Raw genomic sequence first — 27,027 nt, 5'->3', positions numbered from 1 at the left:
AGCAACACCTACTAGAGTCATCGACAAGGATCTGAAGGCTCATAATTGGAAGTTTAGAACACCAAGAAGATTGAAAGAACACTTATTAATAACCTAAATAATTACTCTAATGATATTTGGTATGGTGTAAATTGAATTTCAGCCTTCAAAATCTTCAGACTCGTCCCATATTGGCTCTCAACCTAAATCAGTGTATCATGAGTCGTTAAAGTCATAAATTCAATGATCATTTATTTCTTCAATGTGATTATGCTAGAAGATTGTGGGTAAACTCTTTCACATCAAAAAAGAATCTTGGACTACTCCACAAACCTTCCCTGTTAGTCACACTCTAGAAATTGCGAGATAACGTCTATGACTAAAAATAAGTTACCGTAGGAACAACACAACATGGAATAGTGAATGTCCTTAAGTCTTATTTCATCATTACAAAACACATTATTCCACTTAACCAAGTTTATATAAAAACCGATTTCTAGAAAGAGAAATTAAATTATACAAACAACCATAATAGCCCATCATCAATTACTCGGATTTTGTTGGAATTAGTTTGATGGAATTCAAAAAATGGCGGTAATCCATTAGCCTAGATGGAGATTGAGCTTTCACTTATTTTTTCATGCAATTGAAAAATAATTAGTTTTTTTCATGAAATTCAAAAGAGATTAGTTTTACACGGGTCCAACAATGAATTAATTTTTGACCCAAAATAACAAAAAAATCAAATAAAACTCAACTATAATCTAAACTTGATCATTTTGAACCATTTTTCTACTTTTGTCAACTTTTTCAATTACATCTTATCATTTTTAATTGGAGCCTGCAAACATTTCTATTTTTGTATTTTGAGTCAACATTTCTTCGTTCAAACCTTTAAATTGCTATATTTGTACTTTTTAATTACAAATATTTTCTAAAAAACAAAAAATATGATATATTATTTTACATAAATTTAATAATACTCCCTCCTATTTATCACAAGTGTCTCATTTACTGTTTGGACACTATTCATCTCTTACTCTTAGTTTGTATTTTATTATTAATCTATAAGTTAAAACATAGTCAAGTGGGATCTTGTTTGATTCGTTTTAATGCAAGGATTATTCACATCAACTTTTCATAATTTTTAATTATACACAATTAAAGATATTAAAGATTAGTGCATTTGATAGAGTGCAAAAAGCAAATGGGACACTTGTGGTGAATAGGAGGGAGTATAAGTTTTTAAAAAGTTTAACTCGATAGATTAACCATAAACGGACAGCACCAATCTCGAAATGAGACAAAACCAAAAATGACATGAGCCAAAAACCACTTGTACGACAAATCTAATCGGGCTTATGAGTTTAGTCGTTTTAAAAAATTATCATTGATTAATTAAAGATTGCATTATTTATTTATTCAATTTGGAGTAAAAAGTATTTATAGGTATTCATAAAAAATCCTAATTGGAAACTAAAGAGAAATAATCAGATTTGTGTTATTCCATAAAAAACGAGAATCAAAAACAATCCAAAAGTTGGTAACCAAAGAGAAATTAGCAATTGGGCTCCATTTCATTTGAAATGAATTAAACAAACTAAAAATTAATTTCCACCCCAAAAGATTTTCTATTCAATTGTGCCAAGATTAAACATCATTTGATCAAAAAATCTTATAATAACAATATTTATTTTTGTAAACAGTAGAAAATCGTTTAACAAGGTATGTAATAGGACATTATATTTTAATAAATATCATAATCTTAACAATATGAACAACTTTTATCTAAAAGTCGTAAATTTTATCTAATCAAATTCATATTAACAATATTAGATTTTATTGAAACAAATGATTTCTGACATAATTTAATTTACTACAAACAAATCAATACATTTAATTTAATATACTTTGTATTGTTTTTTTCCTTATTTACAAAGAAATCTGAGAGTAATTAATGGAAAATATGAAATAAATAACAAAAATTGATATAAGGAGAATCAAAATTATAAGAAAAATAATCGCATGGACTTATATTTATAACTTTATATCTATTGAATTCGTTTTTTAATAAATCAATTTCAAACAATTCAAATCTTTTGTTGATTGATAAGACATGTTTGTAATATTTATTCAAAAAAATAAGCCATTTAGCAATCGATCTTGAAATGTGACATTTGTCATTTTTCAAGCCTTTTATTAAATTTTATGATTTTCTTTATCAAAAAAAAGAAGAGGGAAACAAAGATGTGGGGCACTTCATATGGTATACAATAGAAATAAATGTAAGAGAAGAATATACAAGTTAATATATTGGTTCATGCACCTCAGGTTTTGGGCATTATTGTTCTCATTTCTATCAAAAGTTTTAGGTACAACTTATACAATATATGATTTGCTTAAATTAAGCCATCTAGTCAAATTTTTGAAAGTTTGCCCTAGTTTACATCATAGTGTAAAAATACGATTTTAGAAGAAGTCTTGATAACAGTCGCAAAACAGATGATTCGGTAGCGGTAAACTAAAAACAATTATGACATAATCGCGTCTATTATATTCTAATCTGATTTAGTTTTTCTCTTTTCTGTAGGTACTCTCTAATCTGGACTGATTTAGTCTGATGCAACGTCCTATGAAATTGAGAACTAACAATAAATTTTGGAATATAAGTAAATCTAACTTAGCTCAGTCTGGTCTCATGTTATAATTTGTAGTCTTATATGATCTAATATAAATTACCATGGCCAACACTGGTCCAACAAGATTTAGATAAACAGATTGAAACAAGATAAACCCCACCCCCCCCCCCCCCCCCCCCCACCCTAAAAAAAAAAAAAAAAAAAAAAAAAAAAAAAAAAAAAAAAAAAAAAAACCAACCAACCCTAGAACCCAAAAGAGAAGGCACAAAAACAGAGGCATCTCTTTATCCAGGGAAAAAAAATGCATTTTCCCAATAAGGCAACTCAGTATGTATCCTAAAAAATCTTGTCTGCTACTGCCAATAAGATATCCTTTAAAAAGAAAGCATATAATTGTCGACTGACATCATCATGAGCACGATTTCAAGAAAATGACTACAGGTGACAAGATATCTAACCTGGTAATAGAGCTTGTATAAGAGGTAATGCCAGCCAAAAGGAAGAAGCACTCTTTGCCAGCTCGCTGCAAAGCATCGTCTGTTGATATACTTAGTCAAAATACACGAGAAAAGAATAAAGAGTAGGTGTGTTTTAGAAGTCAAATCACCTGCGATGCACAAGCATACAAAACATGCAAAATTCCTTCCTCTACTGCCCCAATATCAAGGACATTTATAAAGCTAGGAATCCAGTCAACATCAGGAATCACAAACTGATCCCCAAACAACTCTGAATAATCTGATAAAGCAACATGATCACACAATTTTGACGCTGGTGCTTCTTCGAGCAGAGATGATGTCTCCTTGGTGAAAAAAGAAGTTTCTTGCACTGAGGTTGACTCTCCAAGATAATGTAGAATCTTTGAAGCCTGTAAATAAATAAGTTAAAGAGGCTGAAACAATATGCTTTAAACTCATGATTCCGCAAAACCTGTAATTAAGATGACGCGAAAGATTAAAGGAAAAAACAGAAGATGGGAGGTTAGAATGCTAGTAATCTAGCACTTCCCGACACCATAAATGACAGCAATGCAACAAGTACACAAAAGACAAAATGTATTACCACTTTGCATACAGCTCCTAAATCATTATCTCCAAAAGCTTTCCTCAGCAACATGAAGATTGCATCTGACCGAAATACAATTGATCGAGATGCTGGCAAAGGAAAAGGTTGCATGCTGCGTAATTTCCTTGGCTTTAGAAATAGCAACATATTAGTTTAAAAGATTGAAAGAAAAGTAAAATGTATTTAAAGAAAAAAACATGAATGGGTTACAGCAACAATTAATGAATTGAAGACAGAGAACTGCAAAAGGCATATTGAACAATGTTAGAAGCTAAATTTTTGTTCTTGCTTCCTCATTTGCATGGCCAGGGATCGGAAATCCAAACAACCAGAAAGACCAATTTACAACAAAAGAGAAGAAAACAACGAGCAAAGAACTAATAAGAGGAAAAGGATAAAAAGATATTGAATTACCTCAAAATTAGAGGAAACTGTTATAGTTGGTGCTGGTTGACTAGTTCTAGACACCTCAGAGTCCACACCGTTTGTTGAGCATTTTGCGGCTTCTCTGAAAAACCAATGCAACAGTGAGCAAATAATAATAATAATAATAATAATAATAATAATAATAATAATAATAATAATAATAATAATAAGAAGAAGAAGAAGAAGAAGAAGAAGAAGAAGAATAATAATAATAATAATAATAATAATAATAATAATAATAAAATGAAAAACATTTACCAAAAGGAGAGCCCACAATCAAATGTTAATATGAACAACAAGCAGTAGCTCCATGAGTTTCATTCCTCTCCATTTAGCAAATACAAAGCATGAAGAGTTGAGAACCAGGGATCCAAGACAAGTATAAATAAATTTTTAGAGCTCATGCTCATGTTAATTGTTCCATAACTTCTTTAAGGAAATGTGAGAAAAAGTAATTGATGAATAAAAATTTGAATTTGCTTCAAAATTCCGTAACATTTATTTCTCACGTCTACAAGCCTTGTTAAGTGCCAAGAAACCAAAAGGTCAACTAAATTACCCGATTCTGCATCTAAGGTGAAACTTCAAAGTTCCATTAGTTAAAGTGATTGTAAACCAGGATTGGCAAGGCAGATTTTTGACTGTAGTCTGGCTTCCGATCCTCAGCATCACCCAACAGCAAACTTAAGGCTCCACATTAACCAACTTAGCTACTTCAGACTCATTGTAGACGGATCAAAAGTGTTCCAACTACCTCTCCTGTAACCATAGCCTCAGTTTGCCCAACTACCTCTTTTTCACCTACCACTTCATCAGAAAAGGGGCTCCTACAACACATCCAAGCACCTGCTCTCTTTTTCACCCACTTCATCACACTCATTGTTGTTGTTGTTGTTGTTGTTGTTGTTATTAGAGCATATTAAACTTTAATTAATTCCAGGAGAACATGTCTTAAGCCCCCATAATTGATCAATTGATGCTCTCTCAAGTTACAGAATCTAAACCTGAATTTTCATTTTCTTCCTATTTTTTGATTTTCCATTAAGGCAACAAGATAGTGTGTCTGATAATGATAATCAGGCATGAATGAATTAGATGAACAATAGACAATGGAGAAGATGAAAGAAAATTATGAGGTGTCCCAAATGATAATCACTGGAGCTTCCAGATTTAGATTCTAGGGTGGAGCATAACTTTCCCAATATGCAAAAAAGAATCTGAATATAGTACAACTTTGACATATTTAATCATCTAAAATCAATTTCCAATCATTATTTGAACCAAATAATGGGAAAGATATTGTATATCAGATATTATATATCAGATGCTAATTACCATGTATCCAGTCTTAGCTACATTTTTTTTCAAATATTGTAAGTCATGTGCACTTTTTATTTGTGAAGATGCACAAGATGTTTCCTACCAATGGTCAAAAACAACATTTTTGTTAGTTTTAACATTAACAAAAGTAAGATTGTGTACATCTGACCCTCCCAAGCTCCACCCTAGGTGGAAGCCATTTAATGGTATTGGGGTATTGTATATCAGATATAAAAAAAAACTATAAAATTATATATATGGATTCATGATATCAAATATAGATGTTTTCAAATATTGGATATCCAATTCAGATTAAACTACCTGAATGAGATCTTCAAAAAATTCATTAGTCATCAAACTACTTCATGATGGTTGCTCTAAACCAGTTTTCTTTATACCTCATCCAACCATAACTAGCAAGTGGTCACAAACTCAAATCACGAGAGATTGTAGAACTGAAAGAGGAAAGGTGAGATAAAGACAAAAGACGCAAGGAGAGAAATTTTACAATCTAACATGGTAATTTGTTAATAAAATGAAGTAAAGAATGTATTAATGAAGTTTCACAGAGGAATACAGAAAATGTAATGACAAGTATAAGCTTCTGGAGGCTTGTTCTTTCAAAAATGATTTAGAAAGCTCAATACAAAGCACACAATTAATCTAATGCCTATCTTCCCTCACTATCCCCATACTTGTAATGTTGAACTCTGTTCCTCTAGCTAACACTATGCCTTGCTTTCAAAGTTGATTCTCTAAAAAACTTTAATGATATATCCATTATGTCCCTATATGGTTGATTAATTCCCCTTTAGCCACTTGTTTCCATAAAGTTGTGCCTCTTGCAAGGTCAATGTGTAGCGAAGACTGGAAAAATACAGCATCATACATCCCTTCGATTAATCAGAAGAATCCGAAAAGCATAACTCAAAGCTCTCTAAAGATTTTAAATTTTGCAAATGGAAAATGATCTCCCCGAAATTCTAAGATCCAATCACCATCCAACATTTTGAAATACGATGGACTAAATCGACTAACTTAACTAGATTAATAGTCTAAACCATCATATACACTAATCCCTTTGTCCTATATCAGTCCAAAAATTTTTCCTTTATGAAAACTTGCATTTTAGCAATGTCCCACCATTCATCTATACCTTCTCCAGCTTTTAAATCCAACAATTCTCTCTACTTTTTCTCTCATTAAACAAAAAGTAACCTACTATTTGTGATCACATTTATTATTCTATTAAACTAACAATTAATTACCCAACATCTTAATCCCTAAATTCCAAAGTGATCAAAAATAATTTGGAATGGAGAAATATGTTCTTAGAATGGCCTTCTCATAGTAAAGAAGTGTAATTACTGGTACATGGTGATCTCAAGCAATCTGTTTGACACTGAAATTTATTCAGCCTTTAGGTATAGCTTACAAAGTTTTTCACATAAAATTAATGAGTTATTGATACGACACATTCACTTGGATCAAATTTGAGAAACTTCTCTGATGCAACACAAATCCCAAGAATACGTATAAAAACTATTCTAATCTTAAGTAATCTGTTAAGACATTGAAATCTACTTAGCCATTAGGTATAACTTAAAAAGTGAGTCGCATAAGTTTCATGAGTTACTCTCTGAATCATCAGAAAATTTTGTAAGCTGTGACTCCATAAAAAGTGAGTCGCATAAAAAGTAAGTCACATAAATTATTTGCTCCGCCCCTGTTTAAAAGTAGGATTCACGAATTCTTGTTTTCACCAAGAAAGTCTCCATTGTATCTCTTATTATATAAGAACTATGACAAAAAGAACCAACCTTTCGGCGACAATTTGAAGAATTGGATAAAATGGGCCCGCAAGCATAGCAAGAAAACGTGTGCTACTCTCTGAATCATCAGAAAATTTTGTAAGCTCTGACTGCATAATAGTAGATTGGATGAACATCAGAATTACATGTTGCCATCATAAGACCAAAGTGTGAAACCATGCAAAGGTTGAAACCATACCTCAAGTTGAGGCAGGAATAAACGCAAACGATCAGTTATCTCTTGAAGCAACTATCAGCAACCAGATGTTAGAAGTGCATTATAGAAAAGGAAAAGGCAGAGAACAAGAGAAATCAATGTTACCTGAAGATGAAAGCCATTAGAATCTTGCTCATGGGTCACGATTTGGGGTAGAAGATAATCAACCGCAATTTGAAACTCCGGTTCAAGACCAGGCACTGAAATCCCCATCAACTGAAAATAAAACATATAAATTCAAGTAGGGGTGCTACATTTAAGAAAAAGAGCTTTTTAGGCATCCCACTGCGTTACAGGGCTACCTGGATGAAGAAGATGGCAATTGGGCTTCCTCTTAGACAAGACAATCGAACGTAACGACACGGAGTATAATTCATGGGATAAATCATGTCTCGTCTAGGCGCTTCACATCGTGGACGAACTTTCACAAAAGTCTCTGGCTGCAAATAAGCAAGTAAAAAAGATTAGTTCGTCATCTAAAATCACACTACATTACAAAAAACTCTGCCACAATAGCATATTTCAACGAAATGGTCTTCATATGCATCCCATACTTGATAAGTCGACAACAGCTAAATACATAATGTAAGACTCATCAATCCTAAAAGGCATAAGCTTTAACATAAGTAGGAAGAAAACTTTAATAATCAGCTCTGCTTTACCCTAAGGTGTAGACTAGTTGAACATCACCAGATAAAAAAAAGTGAACAAAGAAACCTTCAACAAGTGTTAAAAATAATCATACAAACTCCACAATAGCATCTGTCCGGGCCAATCTTGAGATTGTTTTTCCATAATAACAAGAGTAAACTAAGCAAGGATGCCCCAATCATATTTAAGCAAGCAATGTAAAGAACATGGCCACTCTTTATCAACTAACAAGAAGGTTGGTTAACAAACTTTTCACTAAATTTCTAAAACATAAAAAATAATGATACATTCTACACCAACATCAAGATTACCCTTGATCCTACGTTGAGTTGTGTTATTGAATTTTGAAGATGACAATTTCAGTTGCAAACTAATTTGTTGATAACAATGCATCTCAAACTCTAAATTATCACACAAGTACTTGTATTAGGTCCTCAACATTTGGTTGTGAATTTCCAAGTCCAATTTGAAAACCTAACTCCGTAATATGGCCTATTAATATCCTTATTACCTGACTCAACCTAGAAGCAGTTTTTTGCAATGGCTTTATAACAATGATTTTAAGAACCACAAATTAAGTTGATGGGCCAACAAGTTCTTTATTTCTATCTTTAAAATGCCCTAGCCATTTTTGGCAACAAAATTATAGAAATAGCTTTCATAGTCCTTTACATTATGCCAACAAAGTGTAAAAGTCAATGCAGAAACCAAATAGTTTATCTTTCCCCAGCTAGTCAATCACCTTTAATACTTTCACTTTGCACAAAAGATTCTATAATTCACTCCATCCTCCACAAAAATAAATAAGAGGGCCCATAAATGGGTGACTCACAAGTTACAGGGTAGTCTTCATAACATGACTCATGTCCATTCCAATGGATTGCTTCACTGCCTCATGCATTTCATGCATCATTTAGATTAGCACTCTTTGACCTTTGTATATAAGTAGCGAAGTATATATGGCATTTAACACCAAGTCTACAATGGCGTCAAAAAAATATATATTATTCAGACAATATAATCAATTACTTCAAGTTGTTAACCTTATAACGCAAGCCTGCAGAAACTTCCCACTCCAAAACAGATTTATTGTGTATCCGTAAATGAGATAACAAGCATGGTTCCTGCAAAAAGAAAAGCAACACATTTTTAAACACCTAAAAATAATGTTAAGGATAGGTGATATGAACTTGATAGAATAACAACCTGATAAAGAGATTTGAACCTAGGCAGCTTACACCACCTAGACACAAGCATGGAAATATTCATGCTCGTAGTACAGAAAAATTATTTACACTAAGGCACATAAAAAACCAAAAAAAAAATAAATAAACTGCATGTCGGTCAGTGAACACGCAAAATGCAAATGGTTTTAAATTTAAAAACAATAATAAACACTAAATCAAGAGGTCATTCAAATTGTAAACAAAAAAAGGGGACAAAACAAACACCACCATGGACCAATTATTTTCCCATAAATGGGGTTAGTTTAAAACAAAGGAATAGAAAAGCATGTTTGTATTATGTGGAAAATTATAGTACATTGTATATAGTACCAGCCTAACATCACATTAATAGAAAATCACTAAAGATGCATATTGCTTTATCTTCCTTGGCACCTCCTCCCTGAAGCAAAGAATCTTGTGTGGCTAAAAGCCAGAATTGAACTGCAACCTAATAGTTTCACCATATTCCACACACTACATTGTCTTCCAAATTTCTCCCTTTGTCTCATATTGAGTGTGATTAATTGGAGAGTCTGACATTTAACAATAGTACTGGCAATTAGATGCTTATATGGTTTTTCATAAGTGGATTGCATGATGAAAAGATGGAGGTATTATGATGTTTAGTTGTCCTCAAATGATTAATCAAACACAAAAGCTCACTACGCAATTGAAACCCAATAGTTTTGAGCCTTTGACTATCCCTTTATAAAGTTGCAAAATTTTGCATCACATTCTTCCAATTTGCATATATATTCCTAAAGCATGAACATAATATATTTCGTCTTAGGACTTCAGCATCTTCTTTAGGAAATAAAATCTTTTGACTTACCTCATTCCTCCTCCACGAAAATTCCAAATTTCCTAGCATGTTAAAACATTTGTGTCATGTCTTCTCGAATTGACGATAAACTCCTTCGATTGTCATCAACAACAACAATGGGCCTTAATCCCAAATAATCAGGTCGGGTATATAAACAAATATGCAGTCCTTCAATTGTCACCAATTGTCATCATATATGAAAATTCCATAAATTTTCTAGCATGTTAGGACTTAAAGTTATTCTCTTTAACTGGCATTAAACTCGCCTTACCTCCCTCCCCCCAATAAAAATTCCATATGAATCCTAGTGCATAATAAATGTCATGAAAAGGTTATCAGTATCTCCATTAGGCCATGAACTCCTTTTAACAGGTGAAATTGAAACAATAACTTCCGAAAAGATGGAACATTTTCATTCATGAGAAATATCGTACAAAACAAAATCAAAGGTAGGTAAAAGATCTTCAACTAGTCACTCAACCAAAAAAAAATCAAAAACCAATAGCTTACGTTGATCCTTTCACAAAATTTCTGATTTCCTCGAATTTATACTCAAAATTTCAAATTTATATTCCTAGTGCTAGGTTTTAGATTATCTCCATCTTCAATAGGCAATAAAATCCCTCAACTCACTTCCACAACGAAAATTCCATAAATGTTGTAGCGCGTCATGGATATGTGTCATGTCAAGCTCAATTTCATCAAAGCTAATATGATAAATTTCATCTCTATTTAGAACTTAACTCCTTCAGCGGGTTCAACCTACGTCTTTCTACCGTGAAATGTCTACAAACATCCAAGCATATAATTTTACATTAAGATTTTCACTTTCAGCAAGGAAGTCTTTCACTTCCCTCTAAAATTCAACCTTACAGTACACTGGTAAAACGAACTGGCATTATCGCTCTGTTACTCATCTTTCTTTAAAAAAATACAGGAAAAACAATAAATTGAATACATTAAAACTAATATTATACATTAACACTAATCTTAATACACCAAATTCAATCATAAAAATCATTACTATAGTCAGAAACATCTACAAACCCTAACAAGTACAAATACAATTATCACTTAATCAACAACTATCGCAACTAAAAGGTAGCAACATAATTCAGATATATACAAACAAAAAAACTAGTAGAATTGAAGCAAAATTGACAGGAAAAAAAAGAAGATGAAGAAAAGGATAGAGTAATAAGTATACATTGAGTTCAAGTAAGATCCACTCTTTAGTATTAGTACCAGTAGACCAATAATTACGAAGGTCAGCGTCAAGGACATGGATGGCTTTCTGAGCAGAAGTTTCTCGAGACATAGCTTTGATTTTGTACGTTAATGGCTTCACTTTTCCTCCTTCCAACTCCATATCCATTATCTCTCTCTGCGAGACTTCGCCGTTTTATTCCCCTTTTCTGCTAAGAAGGCACAAGAACTGAGAACTGAGAACTGATTTTTTTTTTTCTTTTTTCGGGTTTTTTTGGGGGTTATTAAGTCAATTTTTCCAAAAACAAAAACTCCTTTTTTAAATTTGGAAAAATATAAATGGTGAATTTTGAAAGTGCAGCACATTATCTAAATTTTAAGGTATTGAAAATTTTGGAAAAAATTGTAACAAACTACTTCACAGATTTAAATATAAGTGAAATTTAATGATAGAAAAATTAATGTTAAATAGAATAAAAAGTAAGTGAATGACAGAATTGAATGAAATAAAATATAGAGTGTATGAATTTTTAAACGAGATTAAAAAAATGTAACACGAAAACTTGGACAAGACAGTCTTATTATGAGACCGTCAATTTGGGTTGGCCCAATTCGCGCATGTAACAGCATCACACGCTTTCTCTCGTTTTTTTCCAGTTTCTGGGCATGTATTAATTTTAACCTTAAAGGTATAAATTTCAACGTAAAATAAAACTTAAATAGATCAATTTAAATAAAAACCTTCAATTTGGACCTGTAAGTGATCAATTTTGACGTTAAACTGATCAATTTTTACCTAAATATGGTTCTATTTTCACAATTTCAGAACGAAGTTTAATAAAATGGTATTGCTCTATCATTCTATGGATGAATTTCAAACAACAAATTAATGGTCAATAAAACTATCAATAATAGTGTTAAAACATTACACAATACAAACACTCTTATTCGATGCATAGATGATGGTTTTAATGAAACATAAGAGTACTTGTACTCTTTAATCATCGATCAATAATAGTGATATTACTCTTTCCTTAACAATTTATGTTCATAATGAACTTGGAAATAAAGTTTCTCTAATGTTTGCTTACACTGGATGTGAAGGTGGAGGAAGTTTCAATTTCGAATTATGTTTGCCAATTAATTCAATAAATGCTCTTGGAAATGACCAAGAGTTCAAGGCTTCTTTGTTATAAAAAATTTTCAATTTTGATCTAAAAATGATCAATTCAGACCTTAAAGTGATTAATTATAATCAGTTATAACTTATAAAAATTTTAATTTTAACCTTAAATGTATCAATTATGACATTAAATAAATCAAGTATTAAACACATACTGAGAAAAATTATAATTGGGCTGATTGGACTATTTGTCTCATATTGAGACGGTCTCGTCCAAAACCAGCTGAAAATATAATTATTGTAAAAAAAAAAGGTGTAAAATCAGCCAAGGTTGGCATAACATTCATATATGCGATGTCCCATTTTTCCCCAAAGAGTGCAGTCTACCAAATTTCCCCTACAATCCTTCCTTGGATGGTTTCTTATGCATTTCTTGCAGTTATACAAACGTTCCTTACCATCTCGGTCAAATAAAGGCATGTGGCTCATGTTCTCAGACCATTATCCCCCGATACCTCTGCTTGGGTTAATTTAATTTCCATGGCTTCCCTAATATCCCCCAAAGGTTTTGGTTTTTTAAAATTTGTAGAGAATGTGAGGGTTTTTGCAGTTGTGGGTGACATGCTGATGCATAGGTTCTTTCCTCTTTATTACCCCAATTTTCCTAGCCTTTTCCTAGCTAATTCAAGCAAACGTTTTATAATGTTCCACGTAGGGCTGAATAGAGTTTGGTCTAAACCGTAAATCAAACCGGACCAAACCGTAAAGTATTTGGTCCAGTCTACGGTCTAAATGGTCTGGTCCAGTTGCTTTTTTAAAAAAATGGTTTCCAATCTGGTCTAGGTTTTAAAATTTTCAGACTAGGCCGGACCGGAAAACCATAATAAATTCCGGTCTGGTGAAAACCGTAAACCGTAGACCGGAACCCGCTTTAATATATAAGAAGGCCCAAGTTAAATATTGTGTGGTTGTGTCTGACAGCCCAAGTTAAAATGTTATGCTTAAAAGTTAAAATCGCGCTCCAGCAGGCAGCAGCTCCTCCCTCCTTCCACACTCGACATTTCGAATTTTCGACCTTCTGTGCTCCAGGCTCCAACAGCTCCTCGCCTCCTCCCTCCTTCGACAGTTGTGCTTCAAATCTTCAACCTTCAGCCTGAAATTTCCAAATCTTCAGCGCTACCTTCATTCCTTCAGCTATCAATCTTCTCCATCTCAACTTGCTTCTTTCATACTTCTTTCTTGTTTTCTAATTTATAGTCTCCATTCTCCAATCTCCAATCTCCAATCTCCAATCTCAAGTGCTAATTTTCACCACGGAATCAAGTGTAGAATCTCGTAATGTAAGTATGTTGGTTGATTTTTTTATTTTCTTGGGTTTTTTTGTTTAGTTTTTGAATAAATTCGAATATTTATAAGTTGAAGTTTTGATTTTTTTGATTTTTGGTTGATATTATGTTGATAAACTTGATATTTTTTGGTGGAATATATATGAAATAGCTTACAAATTATTTGGTTGATACTTGATATTATGTTGAATGTTGATATTTTTGGGTAGAAATAGTCTTTGAAATGCAAGAAAGTACTCCTTTAATTATGTCGATTGTTGATATTGTTTGGTTGGTATTATGTAGGCTAAATAGTTACTGACTTACTGGCTTCCTCTTAGTAATTAAGGTTTGGTTGATATGTTGTTGATATTGTTGATATTGGTTGATATTATAGACTAAATAGATTGTTGATATTGATTGAAAACAGAATATTTGGAATATATGTGAAATAGTCTTTGAAATGACAAGTTGTAACTTGTAAGTATTGGTGATTCAATTGTAGATGTCGATGGATGAACCTTTTATAATTTCGGATAAAAATAAAGTGGATGATCAGGATGGTAATGAAACCAAAAAGGAGGAAGCTATGAGCAAACAAAGGAGGAAGCTTGTGAAACCAAGATCCGACATATGGGATCACTTCACCAAATTTACAAACAAAAATATGAAAAACAAATGTATGTGCAACTATTGTGGTCATGAATATAAGTGCAATCCTAGTGTAAATGAGACTAGTACTTATATAGCACATTTAAGTAAGTGTCCTAGATTTTCACTCAATAACAAATCAAATGCTACTCAAACACAATTGAGTTTTCAATCAAGTGTTAATGAACAAGAGGAACAAGAAGCTCACATAAAGAGTTGGATGTTTAACTATCAGGCTTGTAGGAAAGACTTAGCGTTCATGATAATTTTTGATGAACTTCCCTTTAGATTTGTTGAAGCCCAGGGGTTTAGGTACTTTTGCTCACAGATGCAAATTAAGTGGTTCCTTCTAGAATGACTGTTGCTAGAGATTACAAGATGTTTTTGGATGAAAGGTTGAAACTAAAATCTTTTTTAAAAACTAATTGTAGGAGAGTATGTCTTACTACTGACACATGGACTTCAATCCAAAAAATTAATTATATGTATTTAACTGCTCATTTTATTGATAATGATTGGAAGTTAAATAAAAGAATCTTAAACTTTTGTCCAATATGAAGTCATAAAGGTCAGGCCATTAGAAAGGCAATTGAGAAATGTTTGCTTGCTTGAGGTCTTGAAAATGTGATGACCATTAATATTGACAATGCTAGTTCTAATGACACTGCAATTTCTTATTTAAAAACAAGAGTCAAAACGTGGGGAACTAGTGTGTTGAATGGAGAATATTTGCATGTAAGATGTATTTCTCATATCATGAACTTAGTGGTTAATGATGGTCTTAAATTAGTTACTGATGTTGTTTGTCGAGTTTGAGGTGCTGTTAGATTTATTTTATCTTCTCTATCTAGAATTGTAAAGTTTTATAACTGTGTTTCGGATGAGAAGATTCCATTAAAAAACATGTTGGCTCTTGATGTGGTCACACAATGGAACTCAACTTATTTGATGTTAAGCATTACTTTGAAGTTTATATTGGCATTTGAGAGGTACAATGGAGAAGATTTAAATTTTGATGAGCATCTTCTAGATCTCATGGTTATGGGAATGGTTTAGGAAAGCCTACTACTAATGATTGGGACCAAGTGAAGAACTTAGTTCAATTATTAGAAGTGTTTTATAATTTAACTTTGTGTGTGCCTGGTTCACAATATGTTACTTGTGATGGTTGTTTTGATGATATAACTGATATTGATTGTTTGCTAAAAGAATGGTGTGAAAGCCCTGATTATGAGTTTAAGGAAATAGCAAAGAGAATGAAAGAGAAGTGTGATAAGTATTGGGGGGATCCTAAAAAACTAATGTTATGCTATATGTTGCTGCTGTACTTGATCCTAGATATAAATGGGAAACTGTGAAATTTGGGATAAGAAAAATGTACACAAAAAGATAATGATGCTTATGTTGTTTGTATGCAGGTAAAGAATGCCCTTTTATGATTTATATGATGAATACAAAGACTTTCATTCCACACACGCAGCAATGAACCAAAGTGATGGTGTTTCAAGTTCTAGCAAAGATGTAGAACCTGGTCTTCCGAAAAAAAGACTTATGAGATCTAAGTTCAAAAAACTCAAAGAGTCTCGTGAGGATAGGGAATTGACTAAAACAGAGGTGAAAAAGTATTTAGATGATGTTACGGAAGAAGATGGAGATGACTTTGATATTTTGACCTGGTGGAAAACACAATAGTTCAAGGTTTCCCATCCTTTCTCTTGTAACTCGTGATGTGCTAGCCATTTCTATATCCACAGTTTGCATCGAAAAGTGCATTTAGCACTGGAGGTCGAGTTCTAGATTCATTTCGAAGTTCATTAAGTCCAAAGATGGCGGAAGCTCTTATTTCTTGTCAAGATTGGCTTCGTGCTTCTTCTCCAAAAGTTGAGGAGTGCTTGGAGGATATAGCACAACTAGAGAACGGTATGTGATCTTTCATATCATGATTAGTATTATGTTTATTTTATAAAATAATATTTTTTGATGTTTGTTTTTATTGTATAGAATTATCGAAGATCAATTTGGCTCCTTCAGTTATCGACGTTCCTTAATGCATGATGCTTATTCATGGATGAAGTTGCTATTGCTGAATGTTGACTAATGACTACTATGAATTTACTTTATGTTCTATATTTATAAAATTGGTGATGCACTTAATTATTGAAAATTTGTAATGTTTCGGATTTGGTGATGTATTTTTTTATAGATTATCATTTATCTTAAAATTCTCAATTAAAAAATACATAAAAAAACCGTAGACTAGACCAGGTCCGGTCTGGTCTGAAAAATTTCTAGACCGGAATTTCTGATCTGGTCTGATTTTTCTGTCAAACCAGACCAGACCGGACCGTGTGCAGCCCTACTTCCACGTGAGGAAATATAACTTGTTCATTTATTTATTACACGTTCATAAAGCACATTACTATTAAAATTTGCATCCAACCATTGTTATGAAAATATTATTTATAACAATGCTATATCAAAATACTTGGGTACTTTGACCCCAAACATCAAAAGATTGTTACATGCAAGTCACTCTATAACCAGCCAAAATATTATTCGAAAAAATAACTATTAAAAAATTAAAGTCAGAAAGATGCATACTAGTCGCATTGAGCTGATATGATCTCAACTGTTAGCTAGAATTTTATTCGCTCTATTGCGACCCTCCTCACAAATAGTAAAATTGTAGTTGTGTTGTAATTTTTCACCATCGTACACTTTTACCTTTCATGGTTATGTTGTGTTATAAAAGGAAAATGTAAAAGAAAGTCACCTATTAGACTCATCCTTTATTTTTATAGGCCTGGCCTAAGACCATTGTTAGCGTTGATTATAACTTCGATATTTTTGATTACAAGAATAAAAGAGAAAAGAATCAAAATATGAAAAATTAGTTATTTTTTTTTTTAGAAATAAATACGACAAAATTAGTTAGGAGTAATAAATAGTTTAGGGAATGTAAATCAAGGGCGGAGCAAAAATGGGAAAACTTATTGATGGTTTTGTATCATTAGACACTAAGTATATACTATGTAATTTAATATTGATGCCCCTAATTTTCGAAATCCTGTGGGCTGTATAGTCGAACATATTAAACATGATCAGAACCTCTCCCGATAAAAACACTTTTTGTTTAGAGGAGATAGAGTGATTTTCAAAGTTGTTTAATTAAAGTTTATTAAAAAAAAAAGACATCAAAAGCTTCAACTATGAGAAAAACTATCAATTTTTAATCTAAACTAGTCCATGAACAAAAATGGTCTTAATTCTTATAAACAGCCCACATAAGCCAAAGTAGTAACATCCCATTAGCTCTTAACCTAATAAACCTTCTTGACTTTAAATATCTGCACTTTCCACCATTCACTTTTATCATCTCTCTCTTTCAGACAGCACTTCTTCTTTCTTCTCACAGTGAACCCCACAAAATGCTTGCTTTAAATCTCCTTTCCCCTTCTTCAATCACTCCTTTAACCTCGAAAAAGCCCTTCAAAAACCCATTTTTATTACCCCCCATTTCAACCCTTAAACTTAGATCATCTTCTTCAAATTCAACCCCAAATGGGTTTCAATCTAACCCAACAAATCATCCAATCCCTTTTACCAAATCCAATCAATCCCCATTACTTTTCAAACCCAGATCCCATTTTCCAACCCCAAATTCATCTTCTACGAACTCTGAATCTTCACCTACATCTTCCCCTTTAAACCCCAACTCCAAAAGTTTAAAACTTGCTCTAGTTTTTGCTCTTTGGTACTTCCAAAATATTGTCTTTAACATTTATAACAAAAAAGTTTTGAACATTTTCCCATTTCCATGGTTATTGGCTTCTTTCCAATTATTTGCTGGTTCAATTTGGATGTTATTTCTTTGGTCATTTAAACTTCAACCTGCCCCTAAAGTCACCAAACCCTTTATAATTGCTTTGCTTGGTCCTGCATTGTTTCATACTATAGGTCATATCTCTGCTTGTGTGTCCTTCTCTAAGGTAGCTGTTTCATTCACTCATGTAATCAAGTCATCTGAGCCTGTTTTCTCTGTCCTTTTCTCCACATTCTTAGGTGAATCATACCCGATTTCGATATGGCTTTCAATCCTCCCCATTGTTTTTGGGTGTTCACTTGCTGCTGTCACTGAGGTTTCATTCAATTTACAGGGTTTATGGGGGGCTTTGATCAGCAATGTGGGTTTTGTTCTTAGAAACATTTACTCAAAAAAGAGTTTACAAAGCTTCACAGAAGTTAATGGATTGAATTTATATGGTTGGATTAGTATAATCTCATTGTTTTACCTTTTCCCAGTTGCTGTTTTTGTTGAAGGGTCTCAATGGATCCATGGGTATCATAAAGCAATTGAATCAATTGGAAAACCAATGACATTTTACATATGGGTTATGTTATCTGGGGTGTTTTATCACCTCTATAATCAGTCATCTTACCAGGCATTGGATGAAATAAGTCCACTTACATTTTCTGTAGGTAATACTATGAAGAGAGTTGTGGTTATTGTGGCTACAGTTTTGGTTTTTAGGAACCCAGTTAGACCTCTCAATGCTTTAGGCTCTGCCATCGCCATTTTTGGAACTTTCTTGTATTCTCAGGCAAATGCTGCTCAGAAAGCCAAGAAGAAGGTTGAAGGTGAGAAGAGTAGCTAAAAAAAGAGTTAGTTTTGTTTTTTGACATCAATTTTTGCTTCTCTTGTTGTAACATTGTTTGCATTTTGTTGCCTTGATAGTTTGTAGCAAACTACTAACTCTAGGCCACCAATATTAGACTTGTATTGTTCTTCATGATTTGTTTTAGAACATTGTGTTTATCCTTAGATTATTTGTGCTGCTAGGACATGCAATAAGTGTATAAGTAGGTGCTTATTTTTTTTAAATACTTAGATGCTTTGCTTGGTGCAAGATTTTTAGTCTTGGTGACTATAATAACTTAGATAGAATTTCTTTGGATGTTGGGATCTTGGGTGACTGATTTTAGTCATACATAGCCTTTTAAGAGTGCATAAGTTCAATGTGGACTAAACATGGAATTCGTGTCGTGTTGTGCTGATGTGGGCCTTGTGGCCACATGGTTGACTTCATGACGTGCCATGCTTGGTGGACTTAAAACAATAAGAGTTGCACAAAATATTGTGAGAGACGGTCTTTCCGAGAGACGTATTACATATATGGGCTAAATAGCCTAATTAATGTAAATTAAAGAGAAAATAAGAAAATATTTTTTTGCTTTGAGGTCGTTTCTTTAAATAACGATCTCTCATAAGAGTAGCTGTAAGAGTTAATGGCTCGTGACATTATATGAGCATCCGGGCTGTATGTGCGGTGCTGCCTGCCACAGTAGATACTATTGAAATTATTTAAAGCACAAGATTAACTTTATACTCTAGGATGATTAAGGGAATATCAAGTCTTGTATGAGACCGTCCGTCTTACCGTGAGACGAGCTCATACAAGCAGCCAATTGGTAAAAAAACATAAATAAAAGTAATAAAATCTAAATTCACATTTGTACAGGAAACAACTTTCTTTTCTAAAGAGTTTTGGCTGATCCAATTGAGGCCGTCTTACGGTAAGACAACCTCAGCGAGAAATTAGTGTTAAGGGAAAGCCTATAAAGTTTGAATAACAACTTAAAATAACAAGAACTTCTAGGGTAGATTTCCATTCTAAACTTCTAGGCCAAAATTAGCTGTTTTCTAAGGATATTAGCTTATAGGAAGCTTTGCTGATTATAGCAATTGAGCACAAGCATATAAACCCGCTTCAGCAGATGAAATTATGTCCTCTTTCTCTTGGTCCTAATCTCCATTGCATTTCCCTAATGCCATCATTTAGAATTGCAGCTAAATTGAGGGTCTACAATCTACAGACTGTTGATGCTTTGCATTCATGCATATCTGACTGTTATAAACATCTGTGGCGACAAAAACGTCAACCCCAAAATAAAGGAAAAGATTGATCTCATGGTTCTTGGTCTGCGAAGATGCGTTGTTAGATGCTTCATATCCGTTGAGGCCGAACCTAAACCTGTGCTCAAGAGATACCTGTCCGTACACTGGGATGTATGGATTCTCGAGAAGAGAGAAGCCGTAGTGGTCCCCCCGGACCGCCCTGATCCCACGAGTGAATCAAAAGTTGGATCTAGATTACCTTCGAAACGCCCCCTTTGGCTAGTTTCAAGAAAGAAATTGGTATGTTATGAGCTAACAGAATACTGATCATTCGAAAGGCTCAAGACTAACTCCTAAGGTAAGAAAATAAGTCTCACATGCTTTATGAACCCCTTCCCTCATCCCGAAAGCTTTCTAATTGTTACAACCGAACTATCCACCTAGAAGTCTTCGAAAATCTTTACAAGCATCAGCAAGTTAATTTCAGCATTAACCACGTTGGTTTTACCGCTTTACCTTGCATATGTGAATAGAATCGGTGAACTTGGCGAGTGCATAAGACGATAGTTTAGCAAAAGCAATAACATGGCGACTAAAACCAATTACTCTCAACCTTACATTTGCATCGGTATGTCTAATGATGTGAGATTTCTTCGTATCATTAGGATAAACGAATTATACCCAGCCATAAGCTATGAACACCTTCTTCAAGACTATTATTAGGATGCTTCACGTCTCTATAGAAAATTCTCTAAGAAACCGAAAGTCGTGTTGATCATTGGAACAAATCGGGGCTTGTTGATGACCTCAACAGAATGTCATTCACAGAAAAGACGGTAGGATATGAATATGATGAATGCAAGTATGCAACAGAGTGCCAGATTTTCCTACATATATATGACCCATCTCTTATTCACAAATTTAATCTTACATAATAAAGATTTAATCTTTAGAAAAATTAAACTAAATAACAGCACGAGGAGTTCTCAAACCTCATCATAATCTCTAAATTATACAATTTTTCTTAAGAAAAAGCGTAAAAAAATGTTAAATATATGTAGTAAAAAAGGGAAAATCTTGAATCAACTGCAAATTGCATACTGCATTCAATAGGAGTACTCGTAGTCAGCAGGGATAAAATCTTAAAACACATTCATCTGGTAGCAAAAAAAAAAATGGTATTTTTTAAGAAAGAAAATGGATATTTAATAATAAATAAAGAGAGAAATTTAATTGAAAGGGTAAATTAAAAAGTGGGTTAAAAAAAATATATAGATGAAATTAAAAATATAATAATTCATTGTTTAAAAATAGAAATGATACAAAAATAAGAGAGACAATTTAAAATGAAAAATGATGATAAATGAGAAAAACAGAGGATATATGGATTTTGATTATTTCAACTAACATGCATATTCGTTCAAAATAATATGTATTTCTCTCTTTTAGCGAGTCCTTTTGAACATAAGTTTAGCTATCAAATAAAAATAGAATATACTTCTATTACATTAGACATGCAATATAATAGAATATCACTATATAGTATTTCAAAAAAGATGATATATATCTGAATCATATTAGGAGATAAATTTAATTTAATAGCAAAATCAAAAAAAAAAAAAATTTACATTCTCAAAATCTGAATTGCAATATCAGCATAATAATATTCTAATTGATAGAATTAATAAATTTTTTCAATTTAAATCATAGACTTCAACTCTTGGGTGAGATAAGATTATCACTTGAAACTTGAGAATATCATTTTCATTCGTTTTATATAAAAAAGATGGATTCATTTGATCATATTACAAGTAAAGAAATTTAGTGATACTAAACTTACACTATGAGTCTACTAAGATTGAATTTTCAATTTTGTCTCTTTTATAATTAGTGTTGAAAGTTGATGGTAGTACTTACTATGGAGTATTCTAATGGAACAAGTTTTTCTTGGATCCATTCTCAATCAATGACGTCCTATTTACTCCCACAATTTTTTTTTAATTGTCCCATATTCACTGTATCCTATAATTGGTATTTATTCATTCAAATTATTAGATTGATTTCAGATTTATTATTTCAGATTAATTTAAATTTGAATTTCGTGTCATTTTAGTTTTACATGATTAAATATCTATTTCTAAAGTTGAATTAAAATTAAAATTAATTACAAGATAAAACAAATAAATATCAAATCGTGGAATTTGTAATGAATAATCCTGTAATATATTCAAAGGTGGCCAAGTTTCTATAAATAAAATAATACTCCACAACTTACTAAAAAAATGCCATCTGTGAAGACAGTGGACCTTACAACATCTGAAAAACCCAAACAATCACTTTCAATATTGATTAAAATATCAAAATAAATGTCACCCAGAAAAATAAATTCAAAAAAGATTTGACATATCATAATCCTCAATATTCATTAAATCCATCATCATTTTGTAGGTTGCTCTGTATCTCCCCCTGATCTTGGAAGTTCAAAGATTCATACATTTTTGCCATCAATTATGGGTCAGATTCTTGATAAACTTCAAGGTAATGATCTTATTATTCTCTTTAATCATGTTTTTTTTAGATTTTATTCGGATTTATGTATTCAATTTTGAGTTTTTTTTGCCTGCATATTGATTATTTATATTTCATTGGATTAGCAAGAGCAGATCACGCTATCGCCCAGGTCCGAATATTTTGAGCCCAAAAAAAATAAATCACACAGGTTTCACTGTTGAATGTGCAATTATTAAGCATTTTTTAATTTAATATTGTGACCCATGATTGATAATTGATAAAAGCTTGCTATATGCTGTTAATTTGTATCCATGGAGTAAAATGAATTTTATTTGGAAATATGAAGTGATTTATTTGGAAATTTTAGATATGTGTAGTTGAGCATTACTATAAATTTAGTAGTGAATATTTGTACAAAGAAAAAGTGTTGTTTAGTGTTGGTGGCATGCATTATCATGGATATTTAGAAAGATTTTTTGTTCAAAAATTGCATTTATATACAATTATTATCACCCATTAATGGAAATAAAAGTTTTTAGGGGACTGTTTGAGTGATTTCAAAGAACAAACAATGATCATAGTTGGAGTGTGTATTATATGAAGTAATTACTCTTCTATGTATTTTGAGGGTAACATGGATGATTGGACGCCTCTATCGAGCTAAATCTCTCATAGGCTCTCCAACACGCTATGCACATCATAGTGCAAAAATACGGTTTCGGTAAGGGTCGTGAAACGGCTTTTCCAGCCAATTCAGATGATTTTACCGTCAATGCAGCCTAAATTTTGGCTATCATGGTAACCAAGAGATTTTTCAACCAAAACTATACTAGTTTTTCATTACAATTACCACTATTTATTACCACCTATCAAACGGGCCGTTTGGGATATGGTAACTGGTAATTGGTAATGGCCAATGGGTATATGAATCCATTGAGAAAACTACTCTTAAACCATTTTTGTGTCCAGAAAGGTAAAACCTTCTATCAACATTCTAAAACAGCACCGTGCACACCCATTATCGTTCGGTTTTGCACTCAAAACTGCTTGACCTAATCGACAATCGAAGCTCCCTCCTTATTTGGCACAACATAGATCTATTTCTTTAGATAAATTAACTTTTCAAGTAGCAATACAAAAGAAAAAGATAGGCAAGATTGGAAAATCTTGTTAAATATGCAGTAGTTAATGTATTTTACATATCAAGAATACTTGGTGTACGAAAGGATATAGATTCTACTCTTTAGTAAAGCAAAGGATCGTTTAAAATACTATTTTAGTTAATAGAAGTATAACTGATTCATATGCCCTCAAACGAATCAGTCCTTGCTTGAAATTGATTTATCTTGGCGATTTACTTGATTACTACAATGTAACTTTGACTATGGGATCATATTTTCCATCCTTCATAGGTAAGGAATGGAGGAAGAAGCAGATTAGGAAGATAACAGACAAAGTGTTTGATCGTATACAAAGTCATACCACACATGTTACGCTGTCATTTGAAGAACTGTACATTGCGGTCCTGATTGTTTACAAGTAGGTGGTGCTTTCCGTTATAGGTATCGATTATGAACCTCATTCTAGTAATATGATACATTTGGCTTGCTATTGCAGTGATATCAATAAGTATTTACCTGGGCCACACTTCGATCCTCCGTCAAAAGACAAAGTCAAAACCTTGATGCAGGTACTTTTTTTGTAAAACTGTTATTTTTTTGCGTATCTGTGTATATTGTTAGGCCGTGACAATTCATCATATTTCATATGGGCTCACTTTGTGTAGACACACCTATCGGGCACCAGTGGGCTTAGACCCACTAACACACGATTAATGAGCGTTGACTTGCTTGCACACTTGATGAGGTTTACTCTTTCCTAAAACCATATGGTGATAGGAAAATTAACCACCAAGCATTATATACAAGTCCATAACCCACTATTAGAGTGATGTGTGATATTCCTCACATGTGAAGTATTTATAACATATATTTCTTTTTAGCTGCTTGTAGTTTGGAGAAAAACATCTCGTACTAAATTATATTTTTGATTGAAAGTCTATTATCAGAGGGAAACAGTTATCAAACTTCATTTTCCTTTCTTTGGAAATCGTATACAATATTTCATTACCTCAATCTTATTAAAGTGCTCTCACCTAGGTTGGGGTTGAGGGGGTCGATGTATCTTATCCTTGTTAGTGATAATAAAGACGAAAGGGATGGGGCGTAAGGAAAACCTTTTCACTCCTAGAGAGGACTATCAAATGGAGATGTTCATGTGTGGGTTTGGACGGATAGCAGACTGAACTTGCCCCTAAAAGCCTACCCGCGGGCCTAAAATTTCAAAAGTCCACCTGCTTTAGAGAGCGTACTTTATTTGCCGCTACCCACCCTTTTCTTAGCGGGCGGGACCCGCGAAGAAAAGATTTTTGAATTTTATAATTAAGTAAATAGCTACTTCATATTTTTATGTTCTGATATATTGTTTGTTCATAAATTACGACTTTTGTCTTCTATGCTATATCAAGAATAGCCAATTGATAAGATTAAACATTTGCCACGCCTAAGAGAAAAGTAGTGCTAAACATGAAAATAAAGATGCTTACTTGTAGTCTGAAGCAAAAGCATAGAAATAATTATTTTGGAAAAATTATATATTTATAAAAAAATAAGCAAGCAGACGGGTTTACACGTGGGGATTATTTTTGTGTTGCTACCCGCCATTTAACTTAGCGGGCGGGTAGTACTCGCCCAAATATTACTTTTTTTAAAAAAATTGTTATCCAAGTCCGCTTGTTTTTCGAGTTGGGTGGATTAAGCCTGGCGGGTAGCCTGTCCATGAAGAGCTCTACAATCAATACATATTATTTGTCACTTCCTACCAAACCAAATCAGGGAAAGTTGATTACTACTCCCTCCGTCCCTCTCATTTTGTACCAGTTGCAAATTGGGTGAAAATTGGGTGATATTTAGTAGAAAGAGAAATTGAATTGGAGAATGAGATAAAAAACAAGTGGAAGGTAGAAATGTGTGGTTAAGATGAAGAGAGATTATAAGTTTGTGAATAAGATTAAAAAAAAAGTGGAACCATTGTAAAAAAAGAGAATGGTGCAAAATAAGAGGTAATTTAATTTATTTTTTTTCATTTTTATTATTATTTTTTCCAATGAGCTGAAAACCAAGACCATGCTAAACTTGAACTTTATAACTTAGATTACAATGAGAATTAAACCAACATATGGTTTTGATCGAATCGAATCTCGTAAATCGTATATTATATATGCTCATTTTTTCCGCTGAGTTAAAGTCTATGTATCTCTTCTCACTACTTATCAATCTTTTAGAAATCAAAGGATCTTACAATTTCGGATTATTGAGTTTCTTGCTATCCTTGCAGCAATGTGATGTAAATCTCGATGGAGCAATCGACCGCGAAGAATTTGTGAAATTGATGACGGAATTGACTAAGGATACATTTAGCACAGTTAGTCAGGGACTTATCATCAGTCTAGTGGTAGCCCCATCAGTTGCTTTAGCAACAAAGAGAGCAACAGAAGGCGTTCCTGGCGTGGGCAAAGTGGTGCAGAAGTTGCCTAGTTCGGTATATGCTTCCCTCGTTACTCTTATCGTTGTTGCAGCCCAAAGCGCTAGCCTGGGATATTGATGATCAAAGGTTTTCGTTTAATTCATCCTCGTGTTACTTCATGTTATACAGAAACTATAGATCATAACTATAATTAATTGATGTTCAACCTTAAACTGCAGATTGGATTGTTTAGTGTTTTCCTTTCAACTGATATATACAGAAATTACCGCGTATTGTTTGCATATTAATATGAAAGAGCGATGCGATTATGCTTTCTCGTTGTTTATAGTTTAACTCATCACGCCTACCTATCGTGGACATGAATAGTACACAAGTCTTTGGCCTTCGGTTTCTGCTCTCTATCATAGGATTCTGTGCTTTTATTGAAGTGTTTATGGTGCAATTGCAAGTAATGAGTTCGTTGGCGTACAAATAAGGTTTGTACGAACGATTCACGATAATGTGTACAAGTGTAATTTTTTCGAAGTGGTAGCTCGGTCAGTGGTGGTTTGTACGAATGATTCACGATAATGTGTACAAGTGCAATTTTTTCGAAGTGGTAGCTCGGTCAGT

The 27,027-nt window shown here is 32.9% G+C and overlaps 2 protein-coding genes across 5 annotated transcripts in view; one reads left to right on the top strand and one right to left on the bottom strand.

The window, feature by feature from the left end:
* LOC130809771 (uncharacterized) overlaps positions 1-11,637 on the bottom strand; it is a 36,177-nt gene extending 24,540 nt beyond the window's left edge. For 2 of the 4 annotated variants that reach the window (XM_057675563.1, XM_057675564.1), the window contains exons 1-10: positions 11,365-11,637; positions 9,152-9,232; positions 7,760-7,897; positions 7,563-7,673; positions 7,440-7,490; positions 7,250-7,350; positions 4,098-4,191; positions 3,681-3,812; positions 3,226-3,486; positions 3,077-3,155 (exon numbers count right to left, since the gene is read on the bottom strand). In XM_057675563.1, coding sequence (XP_057531546.1) covers positions 3,077-3,155; positions 3,226-3,486; positions 3,681-3,812; positions 4,098-4,191; positions 7,250-7,350; positions 7,440-7,490; positions 7,563-7,673; positions 7,760-7,897; positions 9,152-9,232; positions 11,365-11,532 — 1,216 coding nt within the window. In that variant the 5' untranslated portion in view covers positions 11,533-11,637. The other 2 variants (XM_057675565.1, XM_057675566.1) reach the window with 2 other exon arrangements.
* Positions 11,638-17,833: 6,196 nt separating this feature from the next.
* On the top strand, positions 17,834-26,729 carry LOC130809770 (xylulose 5-phosphate/phosphate translocator, chloroplastic). Its single transcript, XM_057675562.1, has 5 exons — positions 17,834-19,100; positions 22,807-22,896; positions 24,282-24,408; positions 24,487-24,559; positions 26,266-26,729. The coding sequence occupies exons 1-5, from the start codon at positions 17,891-17,893 to the stop codon at positions 26,530-26,532; spliced, it is 1,767 nt and encodes a 588-aa protein (XP_057531545.1). The 5' UTR covers positions 17,834-17,890; the 3' UTR covers positions 26,533-26,729.
* The last annotated feature ends 298 nt before the right edge of the window (positions 26,730-27,027 follow it).

Source organism: Amaranthus tricolor, chromosome 4, assembly GCF_026212465.1.
Source record: "Amaranthus tricolor cultivar Red isolate AtriRed21 chromosome 4, ASM2621246v1, whole genome shotgun sequence".
Taxonomy (NCBI): domain Eukaryota; kingdom Viridiplantae; phylum Streptophyta; class Magnoliopsida; order Caryophyllales; family Amaranthaceae; genus Amaranthus; species Amaranthus tricolor.
Note: the sequence above shows the minus strand (reverse complement) of the source record. Positions and strands in the feature narration are given on the sequence as shown.